The 17303-nt window shown below is 46.4% G+C and overlaps 1 protein-coding gene across 1 annotated transcript in view; it reads right to left on the bottom strand.

The window, feature by feature from the left end:
* The window catches only part of SLIT3 (slit guidance ligand 3), a 723374-nt gene that overhangs the window by 178066 nt on the left and 528005 nt on the right, over positions 1-17303 (bottom strand). The window contains exon 7 of the mRNA XM_070476865.1: positions 103-174. Within this exon, the coding sequence (XP_070332966.1) occupies positions 103-174 (72 nt within the window). The remainder of the gene's footprint in view (positions 1-102; positions 175-17303) is intronic.

Genomic DNA, 17303 nt, shown 5'->3' with positions numbered 1-17303 from the left:
GCAGGAACCAAGGGTGAAGTTTTACAAGCAGCCAAGAGTGCTGCCCCATGGGCCACCTAAGGGTGGGAGCAGGTGGGGGAGGAAGCAGGGACCTTTACTCACAAGGTTCGAATCTTCGGCATGTGGTTGAAGCTGGTGACCAGGATGCGGCTAATGTTGTTGTTGTTGAGGGTGCTGCAGACAGAGAGGAGAAACAGGTCAACAAAGGAGCATCGTGGGGGGTGCCAGGATGCTTATGGACAGTGGGGGAGGGATGGATATGACTGCAAGAGGGACCATCCCTCAGCAGCCATGGGTCAAGCAGTGGATGGGTCTCCAGATTAGAAGAGAATCTCATAGATGAGAAGAGATCCCTTTTTCAAGGAGGATCCCTCCTCCCCTCTGCTGCCCTCTTGCTACTTACTACCTGGAGCAATAAGGCTGCCCTTATGAAATCCTATTGTGAGTGTTTCATTACAATGTCACTAATTCCCACAACTATAACACAACACCAATTAAAGATTGTCCTCATTTCAGAGGGAAGGAAACATACCCAACACCTTGCTCAGTTACACATAACCCTACAAGGCAGCCTTTATCCTTGCATTACAGATGGGGGTGCTGAGCTTCAGAGAAGTAAAATCATGCTTCCAAGGATACACAGCTGATTTGAACCCCAACACTGTTTTTAAAAAAAATTTATTTTTCATTGGAGGATAATTGCTTTACAATTTTGTGCTGGCTTCTACCATATACCAACGTGAATCGGCCATAGGTTTACATAGTCTCTCTCTTGAACCTCCCTCCCACCTCCTACTCCATCCCACCCCTCTAGGTTGACACAGAGCACTGGGTTTGAGCTCCCTGCCTCACAGAGCAAATTCCCATTGGCTGTCTATTTTACATATGGTAGCGTATATGTTACTCTCTAAATTCATCCCACCCTCTCCTTGCCCCATGGTGTCCAAAAGTCTCTTTATGTCTGTGTCTCCACTGCTGCCCTGCAAATAGGCTCATCAATACCGTCTTTCTAGATTCCATATATATGTTAATACACGATGTTTATTTTTCTTTCTGACTTATTTCACTCTGTATAATAGGCTCTAGGTTCATCCACCTCATTAAAACTGACTTAAATATGTTTCTTTTTATGGCTGAGTAACACCCCACTGTATATCTGTACCATGGCTTCTTTATCCATTCATCTGTCAATGACCACCTAGGTTACTTCCACACCCTAGCTATTATAAATGGTGCTGCAATGAACATTGCGGGTACATGTGTTTTTTTTCAATTATGATTTTCTCAGGGTATATGCTCAGAGTGGGATTGTTGGGTTAATGGTAATTTTAGTCCCAGTTTTTAAAGGAATCTCCATACTGCTCTCCATAGTGGCTGTATCAATTTACATTCCCACCAACAGTGCAAGAGTGAAACCTGCACTATCTTGCTCCAAACTCCTTGCTCTGCCCATTACACACACTGCCTCACAGGATACTATGTGGAGAGGTTATTTTATGAGTAGTTTCCAGGTATCTTCTGACTGTTCAAGCACATCCTAAGTGAGTCTGTGAGCTCTGTAGGGACAGGGATTAAGTCTCTCTCTTGCGACTCCCCATGACCATGGATGGGAACTCCTCTGGTACCTTGGTGCATGGGGGAAAAGGGAAGAAAGGGATGTGAGCTCCATCAATGGACCAAAATGAAATAGAATGAAATCAGGATATAGATAACTATAATCCAAGGCTTACCTTTCTAGAAGGTCCTACTACGGGAGCCCAGGGAAGCATGGCAAAGGAAAGGGCAACCCATTCCAGTATTCTTACCTGGAAATCTCATGGACAGAGGAGTCTGGTGAGTTACAGTCCATGGGGTTGCAAAGAGTCAGACACAACTTAACAACTAAACCACCACCATCACAAGGAAGCATGGCAGCCAAGGAAGCCACCACTTGGCTGGAGGTGGAAACATGATGGAGCAGGAGGGCCTCTCTGGGTCGGTGAGTTCAGTGGCTACGCAGACAGAAGCCACCATCTGTGGCAAGACTGGACCTAGTTCTCAGCTCTCTGACCCACACCTACCTCACTCTGGATCCCAAAGAGCAGGAGTTGGATCCAACCCACAGTACACTCCTTGGTGATGGCCACTTGCTCCTGGACTCCTTCAAGGTCACATCAGATACCCCCTCTCATCAGTCCCACTCCTCTTTTGCTCTCATGGGACCCCACTGGCCCAGGAAAGAGCATTCCCTGGAAAGGCTTCACTGGTTAAGTGGACTTCTTTTGCCCTTGGCTCTTGATGAATATGTTAGCTTACTCTTAGAATACCCTCTAACATTTTCCATCTTGTGCGTTACCACAGTCCAAGCTCTTGTCCATACATGGTTCAAATTGAGTCACATATACCCTAGTTGTGTGGTCTCGGCCAGATTATCACCATCACTTAGGCATAGATTCTTCACTGGCAGAAGTGGGCAGGCAATGGTGCCTACCTCACAGGCTGGTAAAAGGCTTAGCAGACAGTATGTGCTTGGTAGGTGGAGGCTACCATTTAACAGACTTTGGTGGAGAGAACCTAGCCCTGTGCTGGTCATTCCCATTCCCCTCACCCAACCCCAGTGCCCAAGGGAATATAAACAGAGCTTTATCATGCACTGCACACAGAGGCCCCTATATCCACCCCACTGAAGGGGTCTGCACAGATGCCTTCTCCCCTGGGGACCCTAGTCCACAGCAGGACTCCAGGAACCACATCCCCTTCGACCCAGGCTATTTCTCAAGGCCTTTGGCCAATAAGACCGAGAGGAAATCTGTTTACACACAAGCACAGAACTTAATACTTTTTCCTCTCTCCCTCAGTATTCCTTCTGCACCAACTCCGTGTCTGGCATTCTTTTAGGCATATGGTATGATAAAGTGGAATCAACCAAATTTACATTGCCAGCTTCTACTCACTCAGGGAATTCATTAATGCATCAATTCTGACACTTGGCATTTTATGAACTTGAACCTATTCTGTTGCATGTGGCTTATCTTTTCTATAGATTTGTGTGTGGGGGTCGGTGGGTGGGTGGGTGTGTGAATCCATCCTGTCTTCATCCACCCAGAAAGTATTCAGAATACATCATCACATAGGGTGCAAGACCTTATCACTCCGATCAGATGAGGCCATCCTGTCTTGACAGGGAGCTTCCCAGGAGTGAGGCTCATGCTCCCTACCCCACCCCCTCTCCAGGAGATTAGGAATGCCTCCAGGGTGGAAGCAATGCCTTCATCTCTCTTCTATCCATCCCAGAGTGCTAGGCTCCACACCTGGGGGAGACCTAATTAGAATTGTTGACTCACTAATCAGACAAAAATCTGTGTCCCCCTTATCTCTCAAAAGCAAAGAGCTCAAGAAGCCTTTGCAGAAAAGAGGCTGCCTTCCAAACATGCCCAGCCACTCGATATCAGACTGAGTTCAAGCCAGCCCTAATTTAGCTGAATATACAGTGCAGTTATACACAGGACTTGGATTGTAACAGCATCCGGCAGGAGTCCGGCAGTGATGACTTATTAATGTATTACTACACTGATATTTAAATGTGAGCCGTAATGAGGGCAATAAAACATTTATGATAATAGCAATTATTCCAGAACCAAAATGACCAAACACAGTATTCAGACTTCCATGATTTGCTGGCCCAGGGACCTCAGAGGGTTGGTAACCTCTTGGACGCTGTTCTCCATGGAAGCTACAGTTTCTTTTTCCCTAATAAGCCCAGATTTATTTGATTTCCAATCTTGGTGGCTTTTGCCCATGCAGAAAGCACTATCTGGTTCTTGTGCTCCAGGTTCAGCAGCTAGCATTTGATGAAGGTGGTGTTATCATAACCCCGACGCAGAGGAGCAGAGTAGGTGTGTGTGTGTGCTCAGTCGCTCAGTCGTGTCCGACTCTTTGTGACCCCATGGACTGTAGCCCACCAGTCTCCTCTGCTCTTGGGATTTTTCAGACAAGAATACTGTAATGGGTTTCCATTTCCTCCTCCAGGGGATCTTCCTGACCCAGGGATCAAATTCGTGTCTCCTGCATTGCCAGATGGATTCTCTACCACTGTGCCACCTGGGGAGCCCAAGAGTGAGTGAGCATGGCCTCAAAGGCAAAGCCTTTGCTAAGATTCTGACTCTCCTACTTACAGGCTGTGCAACCATGAATAAATTTCCTTAATCTTACTAGGTTTCCTCCTGTTTAACATGTGGAAACTAGCAGCATTGATCTCACAGAGCTTTGTTGGTGGTTCAAGGAGATGGTTCTAATAACTGCCAACATTAACCGAGAGCTTATTGTAGGCCAGGCAGGTATCGAGTTGTGGGTTCTACTTGCACCATCTCACTTAATTCCTACAACCACCGGATGAGGCAGGCACTTTCTATCATCTCCATGTCAAGGATGAAGCAAGTGGTGGTATCAGAACTTGACTCCAGAAATGATGCCCGTCTTCATTGTCTATTGCTGCTGTAACAGGTTACCACACTTTATATGGTTTAAAGCAACACAGACTTATCTCATACAGTCTAGAGATCAGAAGTCTGAAATGAGTTCACGGGACTGTGTTTCTTCTGGAAGGCTTTGAGGAAAATTCATTTCCTTGTCTTTCACAGCCTATGAAAGTGAAAGTTGCTCAGTCGTGTCTGACTCTTTGCGACCCCAAAGACTATACCGTCCATGGAATTCTCCAGGCCCGAATACTGGAGTGGGTAGCCTATCCCTTCTCCAGGGTATCTTCCTGACCCAAGAATCAAACCAGGATCTCCTGCATTGCAGGCGGATTTCTATTCCTTGGCTCATGGTTCCTTCCTTGTACCAGTCCACCCTCTTGCTTCTGTTGTCCTACCTCCTACTGTTCACTGCAATGTGCTGCCTCCCTCTTAAGAGGACCTGTCTGATGACATTTAGAGCCTGACAGGATAATCCAAGATAACCTCCCCATCTGAGGATTCTTGGCCACATTTTCCAAGTTCCTTTTGGCACATTAAGTTCCTGTGATGAGAACACAGGACACCTTTGAAGGGACATTATCCAGCTAGCTACCATGACCTTGAAACTGGGCACAGAAAGCATACCACTTAGCACACTGGCTCGTAGGCAATAATCAGTAACTATTAGCTATTATTTTTGTAGCCTGGGATTCCCTGATAGCTCAGTTGGTAAAGAATCCACCTACAGTGCAGGAGACCCCAGTTTGATTCCTGGGTTGGGAAGATCTGTTGGAGAAGGGATAGGCTACTCATTCTAATATTCTTGGGCTTCCCTTGTGGCTCAATTAGTAAAGAATTGCCTGCAATGTGGAAGACCTGGGTTCAGTCCCTGGGTTGGGAAGATCCCCTGGAGAAGGGAAAAGCTACCCACTCCAGTATTCTGGCCTGGAGAATTCCATGGACCAGTCCATGGGGTTGCAAAGAGTCAGACACAACTGAGCGACTTTCACGTTTTTGGTAGCGTGTTTGTTTGGTCTTTTATGGTTTACTATGTATTTTCACATTCATCTTATTTGGTACTTAAAGCATTCTGCAGTTGAAATTATTATTCCCATCTTACCAATGAGCAATTTGAGGCTACAAGAGATAAGAGACTTGCCCAGCACAGCAACAAGCTCCAAGAGGATTCAGGACTATTCTTTACATCACAATTTCTCCCAACTTTCCCACTGCCTTCTGTTTTCAGAGCTAGTTTGCATCTCCAGCAAAGACAGTCTCTGCCATGTCCCCTTAGGGACAAGTCTACTATCACCTCCTATTCTAGAAACCTTGAAAATTAACCATAGAAAAAATCAATGGCTTGCTCTGACAAGGACCCACCTGCACCCCCATTATATGATTGCCCAAACTTAACCTGTGGTGACCTCATCAACCTCATCTTATTTACTTCCATCTCCTGGAAGAGTATTACTAGTTCTAGAATGTAGTTTTAACCTCACTGCTCTGTTCTTATTGAGAAAATACACTTTACCTTAAGTTGCCCCAGTTGGAAATTTTTCTCCAGGTGTGTGTTAGTTGTTCAGTCATGTCTGACTCTTGTGACCCCGTGGACTATAGCCTGCCAGGCTCCTCTGTCCATGGGATTCTCCAGGCAAGAATATTGGGGTGGATAGCCACTCCCATCTCCAGGTAAATGCTGTCAATTCATTTTGTGTTAGGTTTCAAGCTCAAGTGCAGGATCACATCAGTTCTATGAAACTTCAGGACTGTCCCAGTCTCCCCCTTTCACCTCCTGACAAACTACTGAGTGGGTATTACAGTATGAACCAGAAATAAGGCAATTTCCCTCCACTGGATTTAAAAGACAGTTGGTCCATCCAACTCCCATTTCTCTCTTATAAAGCCCTTACTTACCAAGCCCTATATACACAGCATTTCTATTGAGATTTAACTGTGTTCTCTCTAGCCTCTCTTCTGTTTTGTCACAGTTGTAGCACCTATGCCACACTAAAGTCACCTGTTTGGACAATGCTCCTTCTACCAATGGATCTCTCTTGCTTGTGAGAACGAGAAAGGGAGCATTAAACATTTTTTTCCAGGGACTTCCCTGGCAGACTAGTAGTTAAGACTTCACGTTCCAAGGCAGGGAGTGTGGGTTCGAGCCCGGCTCGGGGAGCTAACATCCCACATGCTTCATGGGCAAAAAATCAAAACATAAAACACTAGCAGTGTGGTAACAAATTCAATAAAGATTTAAAAAAACAAAACTTTTCCCCAGGTCACTAGGAGATTTGCACACTTACTACTGCTTCTATTATTTTTGGTTAGCCACTGAGTCATGTCTGACTCTATGCTACCCCATGGTACCCTGCCAGGCTCCTCTGTCCGTGGGATTTTCCAAGCAAGAATACTCAAGTGGGTGCCATTCTCTTCTCCAGGGGAATTCCTGACCCAGGGATCGAACTTGGGTCTCCTGCATTGGCAGGTGGATTCTTTACCACTGAGCCTCCAGGGAAGCCGTATAGTACAGGTTGCACTAGTGGTAAAGAACCCACCTGACAATGCAGCAGACGTCAGAGACACAGGTTTGATCCCCGGGTGGGGAAGATCCCCTGGAGGGGAAGATCCCCTGCAGTGGCAATCCACTCCAGGATTCTTGCCTGGAGAATCCCATGGACAGAGGAGCCTGGTGGGCTCCAATCCATAGGGTTGCAAGGCGTAGGGTATGACTGAGCAACCAGCACAACAGACCCTCCCAGAGTTTGCACTTCCCGGGGTTCCTCGGCTAGATACTGGGACACTGCTGGGGCTCTGAGTCACGAGGCACGCATGAAGCGGTGGGTACGCACACTGGTCTGTTCCAGGGGTTGGTGAGTCACTACCTACAGGCCCAGCTAATGCAACCTGTCTTTGTAAATACAGTTCTACCCATTTGTTTATTCACTCTACAGCAACTTAGTTTTGATAGAGACCATATGGCCTGAAAGCCTAAAATATTTACTAATTGGCTTTTTATAAACCATGTTTGCTGCCCTCTGGCTGCTTGAGAACTGGGCAGTTCTGGTCCTGCCTTTGCCAAAGACTAGCTGTGATATGTAGGGTGTCACATAACTGCTTTGTGGGAAGAGAGAGTGAGGTTAATGCTTTTCAGGTCTTAAAAACAAAAACTATAAAACAGCGGTAGGAAAGTCCAAATGGCAAATGGTAGTGGCAAAAGTCCAGTGGCAAATGGTAGGGCTGGGATTCAAAAGCAGGGAGTCTAGGTGGTTCAGTGGCTAAGACTCCCTTACTCCCAATGCAGGGGGCGTGAGTTCAATCCCTGGTCAGGGAACTAGATACCACATGTGCAACTAAGAGGTTGCATGTGCAATTAAAGGTCCTGTACCCCACGGTGAACGTCAAAGATCTTGAGTGCTGCAACTAAGACCCAGTGCAGCTGTTAAACAAAAAATGGCACCACTAGAGTTGGTTTCTGGTGCTGCACCTCTTCAAGCAAAAACAAAAGCAAACAAAAGCAGGCAGCCTCACCCTAGAATCTTTGCTTCTCCCTCCTGCCCCATGATCCTACCTGGAAGCTGGGTCACGATGCTCCCAGAACCTGCAATGCTGTGATGGAATCAGAGCCTAGGAGAAGACCTTTTTCAAGAGACAGGCTGGGGAAATCCACCTCTGAGTGGGCATGCAATGAACCTGGACAGCGGTTCTCCCAGTGTGGCCCCTGGATTTGCAGCGTCACCCGGGAACTTGTTAGAGATGCATATTTTCAGGCCCTGCCCCAGCCTCCTGAATCAAAAACTCTGGGGAAGGCCCAGCTTTGTGTGTTTTAATGACCAAGAGTATTCTTATATAAGCTCCAGTTGTAGAACCAGTGAACAAGGGGAAAGGCTAAGGACAGAGCCTTGACCTGAATGTGGAGGGCAGCGTCTGGCCACCCTGGGCCCAAAGGCCTCACATGTAGACAGCATGAGGGCACTGGGCCTCTTCCTGTTTAGGAGGAAGTCCAAGTTCTGAAATAGTATGCAGCCCTCAATGGAGGTGTCTGTGATCACTCTTGGAGAGGTCCTACTTGATTTCTGCCCCTGGTTCCCCACTGATCTCTGCTGGGTGCTAAAGTGTGGCTCTTCCAGCATCATGTAAGATAGCAATCTTTGATCCGGAGGAGCTCAGTCCAGCTGCAGCCATGCCACCTTGGCAATTTCTTAATACGGCTGACATTTCCCTCTGTCTCCTCCGATTAGGCCATTGCTTTATCAAGCTGTGCTTTCCTAGCTCCGGGTGTAATCTGCGTGTTGTGTGTCCATAATACTATGTAATTGACTCTAATGCAGCAATATTATCTGCAAGCATGTACCACATAATTGCAGGATCAGGCATCCACAGTAAGCACCAAGCTTTCTGGGGTGCTCCTGGAACCCCTCCTCTTCCCCTCTGACAGGTGATCCAGACTCCTAGAGTCAGACAGACCCTCTTGGTAGCTTTGTTCATTCATCTCCTGTCTCGGGGCAGGTTGACTTCTTAAGTCTAGATAAAGAAGGTGGCTCCTGCCTCAAGGAAGGGCTTCTCTGGCGGCTCAGCAGTAAAGAATCCAGCTGCAATGCAGGAGCTGCAGGAGACTTGGGTTTGGAAGATCCCCTGGAGGAGGGCATGGCAACCAACTCCAGTATTCTTGCTGGAGAATCTAGGGACAGAGGCGCCTGGTGGGCTAGAGTCCACAGGGTCGTAACGAGTCAGACAACTGAAGTGACTTGGTATCCATGCAGGCACTCCTTCAGGATCCCTAGGAAGAAGGATTTCGGTGGGCCAGCAGCAGCCGTAACTATGGCCACAGGGCGTCTTTTTAAAGTGACCCTTGAGATGCCCTGACTCGTACTTACCGATGTGGGAGCCCAGCAGCCAGCACTCTAAGCCCGGAAGATGTAACTACTACTCACAGGGCCTACACTGAACTCACAGGGGCAGGCACAAGCAGGCCCAATCATTTCCTAAAGAGCAGCTGAGTGCAAACATTGTGGCAGGACCCTGTGCAGAAACATCTGAACAGCTGTCACGGGGCATGAAGAGCACAGAGGGGCTCCAGTAGCACGTGGGCCACAAAAGGAGGGTCTGGGGGGCTCACATCTTCCTCTGATCTTTCTGGAGAGGCAAGGAGAGAGGGATGAAACTGAGGCCGCTTTAGATCCTCCACGTGTCTGCTCTCCTCTTTGGTTCACATGTCAAAGCGGGACTGGCTCGTCCTGGTCTGGCTTGGTGGGTGTTGACTGAGCCATTATGGCACCAGGAATCAATCATAGTACCTACTGCTGATGACGAGGCCCTGCCACAGGCTCCTGGGTCCTGGGTGTGAGAAGTGCTGGCTAGCTCAGCCCATCAGCATGCGTGCAGGAGGCACTCTATGAACGTGGCCCTGGGGGAGCACACACTGGGCCTACAGAGGTTGACACAGGCATTCCCAAGCCTCTCCCCCCAGCCTAGGGTCCCCCTCCAACTGCACTGACTCAATCATTTTGTTTGTTTCTTTGTTTTCAGTTTGCTTTTTATTTGTTTTTTGGGCTGTGTCACATGGCATGTGTGATCTCTGTTCCATGACTAGGGATTGAGCCCAAGTCCCCCGTATTGGAAGCGCAGAGTCTTCACCACCAGGCCACCAGGAAAGTCCCAGGCTCAGTCATTTTTGAATGAAGCTCCTTAACTGTTTTCCTCCTATCAAGTCTGAACTCGCCTTTCTCCCCCAGCTAGCCACTGCTCTGATTTGGCTGGAGGCTCTGGGAAATTCCAGAAATCAAGAAGAATATTATAAAATAACACATCATTTGAGAAATCTAAATTGATGTTACAGGTTCTCCCCTGAACGTTCTGCTTTCCTCCAATGAGCTGGACTAGTAAGGGATATTGCTTTGAGGTAAGCTTACAAAGATCTTTCAATAAAGATGTCCATAATAACAACAATACTGATGTTACTGATCATGTTTCTGCTATGTGCACATATTATCTCATTTAATTCTCCCAACAATCTGAGATACTCTTGCCATTTCCATTTTGGATCCCAAAAAGATCAATGAACTCTGCCCGATCATGGAAGTATGGAGTTGTGGAGCCAATATTCAAATCCAGGAAAGTGTCACACCAGACCAGACTGTATTTTTCATCATTACACAAAACTGCCTCTTACAGGATTGTCTTTGACAGACATCAGCCATCCAATTTCCCCTGCTGTCCGGAGGAGGAGATGAATCGCACGTGTTAGTGGTAAACTCAGTCCTTCCTGGCCTCAATGTGGCAGGGACCCTGGTGTTTGACTTGCTGTCGAGTCTGCTCATAGCAACAGCATCGCCTAACCCTCCTCTGGTCCAAGGAAGACAGAGTGTGTGTGTGTGTGTGTGTGTGTGTGTGTGTGCATGCATGCTAAGTCGCTTCAGTTGTGTCTGATTCTTTGTGATCCTATGGACCATACCTTGCCAGGCTCCTCTGTCCATGGGATTCTCCAGGCAAGAATACTGCAGTGGGTTGCATTTTCTTCTCCAGGGGATCTTTCCCACCCAGGGATCAAACCTGTGTCTCCTGCATTGGCAGGTGTGTTCTTTACCACTAAAGCCACTTGGGAAGCCCAGAGGTTACAGAGAAGAGAGGAGAATCATGGCTCAACACCTTCCAAGGCTCAGGCTTGGCTGACAAGTCTAAGTGTTGTCAAAAGTCACCCTGACTGTTGGATTGGCTGATAGAGATTTTTCAGAGCACCCTGAAGAACCAAGAGTCCAGTCCTGCTCCTTGAGCCAAGTTCATCCTTGGTCTGCTAGGAGCAGACAATGAGTCTCTGAGGGCAGGTGGGGCAGGAGGAATGAGAGATGGAGGGAGAGAGAAGAGGGATGAGGGTGAGAAGCTATCTTGCTTATGGTACCTGCTCTCCTGGAATATCCTGGGTGCTGCCTATTACTGACTTCCTTCATCTCCCTGCGGACCGTTTAAATTAAAGCTCATAACCATTGTGTGGGCATATAATGAAAACAACTGATGCTGCACTGATTAGTCCATTACTCTCAACTGTTAGAAAACATAATGACCTCACAAGGGGCCTTATTCACTGACGTATAGCAGTCGGGCTCTTATTTGACACCTCAAATTAGCAGCCAAAGCAATAACAGCTGGGGTTTTGTCTCAATATTTGTACCCAACTCTAAAGTGATTTGGCACCGGGTGAGCATTATTTTTAAACACAGAGCTCTCACCGCCAAGTAACATTTTAAATGGTCTCCAGGTGTCATGTAAAACCTACAAAAATAAATAAAAACAATCAGCTTCCAATTAGGGCTTTTGATGATAGGGGTTCCTTAACAAAAGGGCTTGTCTTTGGTTCTGGCTTCATTATATATTCATGTTATGACAGCAGAAACTCATCTCCTTCTACCCAGCGGAGCCTCAGTGTTAAAAGGAAGAAAAAGATGCCAGTAAAATAAATAGAAAAAGTGGAAGAGCGAAAGAGAAAGATAAATCTTTGAATCCTACCACTGCTCAATCAGATGCTGGTGGTATAAGTAAACAGGATGCTCCAATGCTTTTGGTCCCTGAATTCTGAAGAACTCCTTACTCATTTACTGAGATCACCATGGATCCTGCCTAGTGGTGATGCAGAATGATTCAACTGCCTCCCAGTGACCTACTGAATTGTAAAATGTACCTTAAACGACAATGTGAATGAGATGGCCTTAGTCCCCTAATTCTATTTCATCATCTATAAACTGGGAACCTGGACCATTAATCTTGTCTACTACATTATTTAGAAATGCTGCAGTTTCCAGTGTGCAAGATGTCTGTGGGGGTGAAGAAATGACCTCCAACTTACATCACTGGACAGGTGAGTTTGTAGCTGAGAAGGAGAGCAACAGACAATTCCACCTCAGCTGCATTAGAGCCAGGAAGAGGAAGAAGGAGCAAGTTCTTAAATACCTGTGAATGTGAACGCGAAGAGACATGCACACTGGGAGAAAGCAGAGGACGCATCTGGTGTACCCCTCCCGCCTGCTCCCCACCCCACCCCTGGCGTTGTGTACGCAGGACCTAGCTCTGTGTTTGGCACGAAGAAGGGCTCAAGTATTTACTGAAGGAATGGATGAGTTTCCAACTGCACAGGATCATGCTTTTGGCATCTTTTGATAAAAAAATAAATCTCCACTCTAAACAGCCTTCTGGGCTGATCCCAGAGTACAAAGTTAATTGCCTACAGGAGCAAGGCTTGCCATCGGAGGAAGGGGACTGTACGGGACCGTGGTAAGCACAACTTTTCTACCCAGGGCCGTCACTTCTCATTTCCAAGGACTGCTGCCATGCTGGAAAGTGGGTGCAGCACTGCCAGTTTTTTTCCTTTTGTTAAAGAGAAAGTCAGACATCTAGAATTTTTATATGAAATCTCCTTATTCCTTGGTCCATGCTGATGACTAAATCTCCTCAAGGAACAAAAGTCACAAATGAAACATACCTGGGGGCTGGGTTTGGCTTGCAGGGGCCAGTTTTCAGGCTCTGAACCAAACAGATTACTTCAACAATTTGAATCAAACATATATATTTAACACCTAAAGATCACATATGGGCTATATGTATCAACCAATCTATCAATGTATTTTAACAGCATCATGGTACTGTGTGGTTAAAGCCTTTTTCCTACACTGCACTTCCTGTAGGTCAGTCACTAGCTAAGACACACTCCAGGAACCTACTATTCAAACCAACTATCCTTAAACGGTTGAAAATTATTCAATGCTCCCCCTCCACCCACCACTATCCTCACTGAGGATAATTTACACTTTGAGCTCTTTGGGCTCAAAGATGGGCAGGGGTCACTGATGCTAACTCACAGGGCCCTGGGCACCCCTGCCAGCTGGGATCAATGATGCAGAATTTGATGTCTTCCCAGGCTGCCCTCTGACTGGGGTGGTCATCTCCCAAGCAGTGGCTGTAGGACTGGAAGGCTCTAGCAAGGGAGGGTGTGGTCCCCATGTTGAAGGTAAAATGTTCCCTCTGGCAAAATGCTGGAGATTAAAAGATGATGGGATGGACAGGACATATTGGCTGGCTCCACTAATTTTTGTTTCCTGCCTGCTAAGATAGAGAAAGGGCTTCTTGGATAGACGGCGACATACTGCACGAGATAAGAGTCAACAGACCCATTTTCTGGCCTGGGTCTTCTGTGAAATTTTCTCACGGCTGTGGGCAAGTCACTTAACCATTCTGGGGGTGGTTATTTTTCTCCCCCTCTTCAAATGAAGTGGTAGGACCAGCTGACTCCAGAGTCTTTGGAGCCTGCAGTTCCACTCTCCAATTTACTTCGGCTGATTCTGGGTCTACAGTGGTATTTCTGCAATGGGAACTAGATTTCTAGAAGGCAGTGGGAAGGACTGTGGATGCCCAGGACTGTCCAGATCTGCCTAGAGACAGGACATCTGGCCAAACTCTGAAAGTCACAGCCAGCTGCCACTGTGCAGCATTTGAAAACATATAGTTGCATGGCTTGGGGCCCAGGTGTTGGTTCCTTTTCTCTCTCTCTCTATGCAGATACCAGGCTCAACTTTTGCAGGCTTGCCAGTCACAGCTCCACTTATGTATGGAGCAGGGGTGGGTCTAGACATGGGAGTGATTTTCCTATCCAGTTGACTTTGTGGGAGTCACTTGCAGAGTGGAGAGAAGAGAATAATTGGGATCCAGGAACTAATTCACGCAGAGAGGGTTTTGCTTTGTTGGGAGTCAGTTTTCATAACCATACTCTTGGGTTTCAGTGAAAATGGGTCTTTTGGGGGTATGAGATCCAGATGTTTAAAGTAAGAACCAGCAAGGGCAGAGTAGGGGGGAGTGGGGGAAGAGGGAAGTGGTAGATATTTCAAAGTATCTAGCTTTTGAAGTGACTTAGCAGCAGCAGCAGCTTCAGAAAATATACTGTTTAACCATTCTGCTTATTAATGGATGTGAACTGGCTCCAGGGGTTTGGAGTCAGGCAGGCAGGAAAGCTTTCATGGTGGGAGCTGTGGAGATCGGCAGAGGGCATGCCCTGTCCAAATGCAGTCCTTGCCTCTCAGCTTCAAACCTGCATTCTTCAATAAGGAGGCCACAAGCTAAATTTGGCAATTTAAAACCAAGCGAGGCTAAACACTGAGCTTCTCAGTTGCACTAGCACATTGCAAGTGCTCAAGAGTCACATGTGGCTAGTGGCTACCTACAGGACAGTTCAGATATGGAGCAGTTCTTTCATCACACAGAGTCCTTTATGGGACAACGCTGCTTCAGACCATCACAGCCACATGTCCACCCAGGGTGGCCACAGCTTCTAAATATTCAAGGAAATTGAAATCATTTCAATAAAATTACCTAAGATGTAAGTGTTGGGAACTAATTCTATTTTTCTTTAAACATCGGAAAGACAAAAAAAATGCAAAAACAAGAAGAAACCTCATTAGCAGGTCTGATTCAACCAATGAATAAAATAGAGCTGATAGGTGGGATCCTTAAAAGAGAATGGGTACTCCAGAACTTTTCTACAGTGAATCCAAATCTGGCCTCAGAGAAACAGGACCATTATTCCCTCCATCCCCATTCCTCACCATTCCTTGCTCTTAAGTGCCTTCAAAAATAGGAAACAAAAGCTCAGGAAAAGGTATAAACTGAGAGAGAGCTCTGGTTCTCTACTACTCTGTGTCCTTGTCTTCCCCATGCCCTCCTCCCCTCTATAAACTGACAGGAGGGATCAGTTTCCTGCTTGGCTCTTAGAAACCAGTTCTGTTGAGTAACAGACCCTCAGCCATAGGGAAGCCAAGCCATCCAATATTTCACACCCTGGGTGGAAGTGGCAGCATCAGTCATAGGCAAGTTCAACTCTACAAGGGGACTCAACAGCTGATAAGGGGAAAGGTACTAAAGATGCTCAAACACTGGTACCGAAGCCACTGTTGGCAGCTGGGGCACGGAGGAAGCTCAGAGTCTGAACATCTGCAAGGGAGCACCTTTTCAAGACAGCAGCGAAGCTCTGTTTGGGGAGAGAACTGACTCCTAAGTGTGTTTGGCAGCTCTGAGGCATTCCCCCACCAGCCTCTTGCTGCTGAGAGAAAACCCTCTGGCATCTTTTTTCAAAAATGCAAAGGTGTTTTCCCATTTTGTTTTAGATGGGACAAAGCAAACCAAAAGGCTGCTCCCAAACTTAGTTTGCAGAGCAGAATTTCAGCTCCAAGTGGCTGAAATTATACAGGGCCACTGAGGCTCTCCTCACTCCCCGAGGACAGTGAGGCTTCCATTACCCGATTCCACTGAAGTGCTGCTCACAGGAGATGCTGACAATGGGAGTCCTGCTGACTCAAGAACCTCCGTGGGTAAAGAACAGCTCAATGATCTTCACTATAGACTCTTAACTCAGGAACGAACACCATGACATTTTAAATTCAGACACTAGACTAGCCTTTAGTGAACAGGAAAATGAAGTAAAGTGGAAACCATAAGAACTCCTCAGATTCCAGTTACTTGGACTGTTAAAGTGCTGTTTATTTAAACAGAAAAGATTATCTTTACATTTCAAAGAAAGGGTCACTTTTTCCTTAGGCTTATGTTCTCAAAACCAAGCTTGTCATTTTAAGAGCTTGACTATGATCCAGGTCCCAGGCTGGGTGAAGTGCATTTACGGGAAACCCAGTTCCCTTCCTAGTACCCTGGAGGTTGAATGGAAGTTACCGATGTTTTCAACAAGGTACGATTTTAATCCTGAATGCCTCCACAAATCACAACTTGCAGCACAATACCAAAAAATCATATTTTGGAGATATTTTAAGACTTTCATTAAGTGATGACAGTTCTATATTCAAAGCTATGTCATGACTAAACACCCTGGTTCCTAAGGCTATTGAAACAAATGTTTGCAGCTCCCAGAGAAACCCAGGTGAAATAGTTTGCAAATAAATGAAAATGAATCTTGTCTCTGTTAGAAAGCACCAGTTTTCACTGTGGCTCTAATTTTGTTCATTAGTAAAAAGAAAAAAAGGGAAAAACCTCACTTAGCTAAAGGAATAGAAAACCAAAGGTAATGTGAGAAATGTGTGCTGTTTCAGAAAAAATACTATTGAATACACTGTTCAACATCTAAAATAATTCCGGGACAACCAAAGTCTTAGTTCTGCTCAGGACACAGGCAAAACAGGGACTCTAGAGCCTGGGGTGGGGTCAGCTTCGAATTCAGTTCATCACACTGGCTCTCTGCACCCGCAGGTTTAACCAACAGCAAACTGATCCGAAGTGGTCTGGGGTCTGCAGAAGAAGGCACCAGGGGATGCAGACAGCCGACTGTAATTTCAACTCAATTTGATTCCATGAACTTTAACTGACCACCTACTATGTGCCAGACTTGTTCAAGGCAGTGAACAGTATAGGAATATTCTCCAGCTATGATTTTTATGAGTGTCCTGATGGGGTGTATCTGTTAGACACACACCTGAGGTTATCGTCTTTAATCCCCAGCCTAAGGATTGGTATTAATGTTTCTCTTTTGAAAGGAAATGAACCCCAAACCACTCAAGTTGGTGGAGCTGATTTGGCAACCAGTCCTGTGGGAGGACTGTAATGCCCCCCCACCCACTCCAGAAGAGCAGACTTCCTCCCACATCCTTGTCTGGGCAGTCTCATGTAATGGGATGTGGTGCTGAATAAACTGATGTCATAGGTTTAGATCTGAGCACCCTAGGAGTCAACTTTTCAAAAAGAAAGTCTGTAGTTCCTGCATTATTCTGGGCTACAGAGAATAACCTCACTAACGCATATAACTGTTTCTCTAATATGTGTGCTCCGGGATGTATTTTTTAATTCTAATTTTTTGTGTGTAGCCGAACAGTTAAGTGCAGGGGATTT

Source organism: Odocoileus virginianus, chromosome 14, assembly GCF_023699985.2.
Source record: "Odocoileus virginianus isolate 20LAN1187 ecotype Illinois chromosome 14, Ovbor_1.2, whole genome shotgun sequence".
Taxonomy (NCBI): Eukaryota; Metazoa; Chordata; class Mammalia; order Artiodactyla; family Cervidae; genus Odocoileus; species Odocoileus virginianus.
The sequence above is the reverse complement of the archived record's forward strand: the minus strand, read 5'-3'. Positions and strand labels throughout refer to the sequence as shown.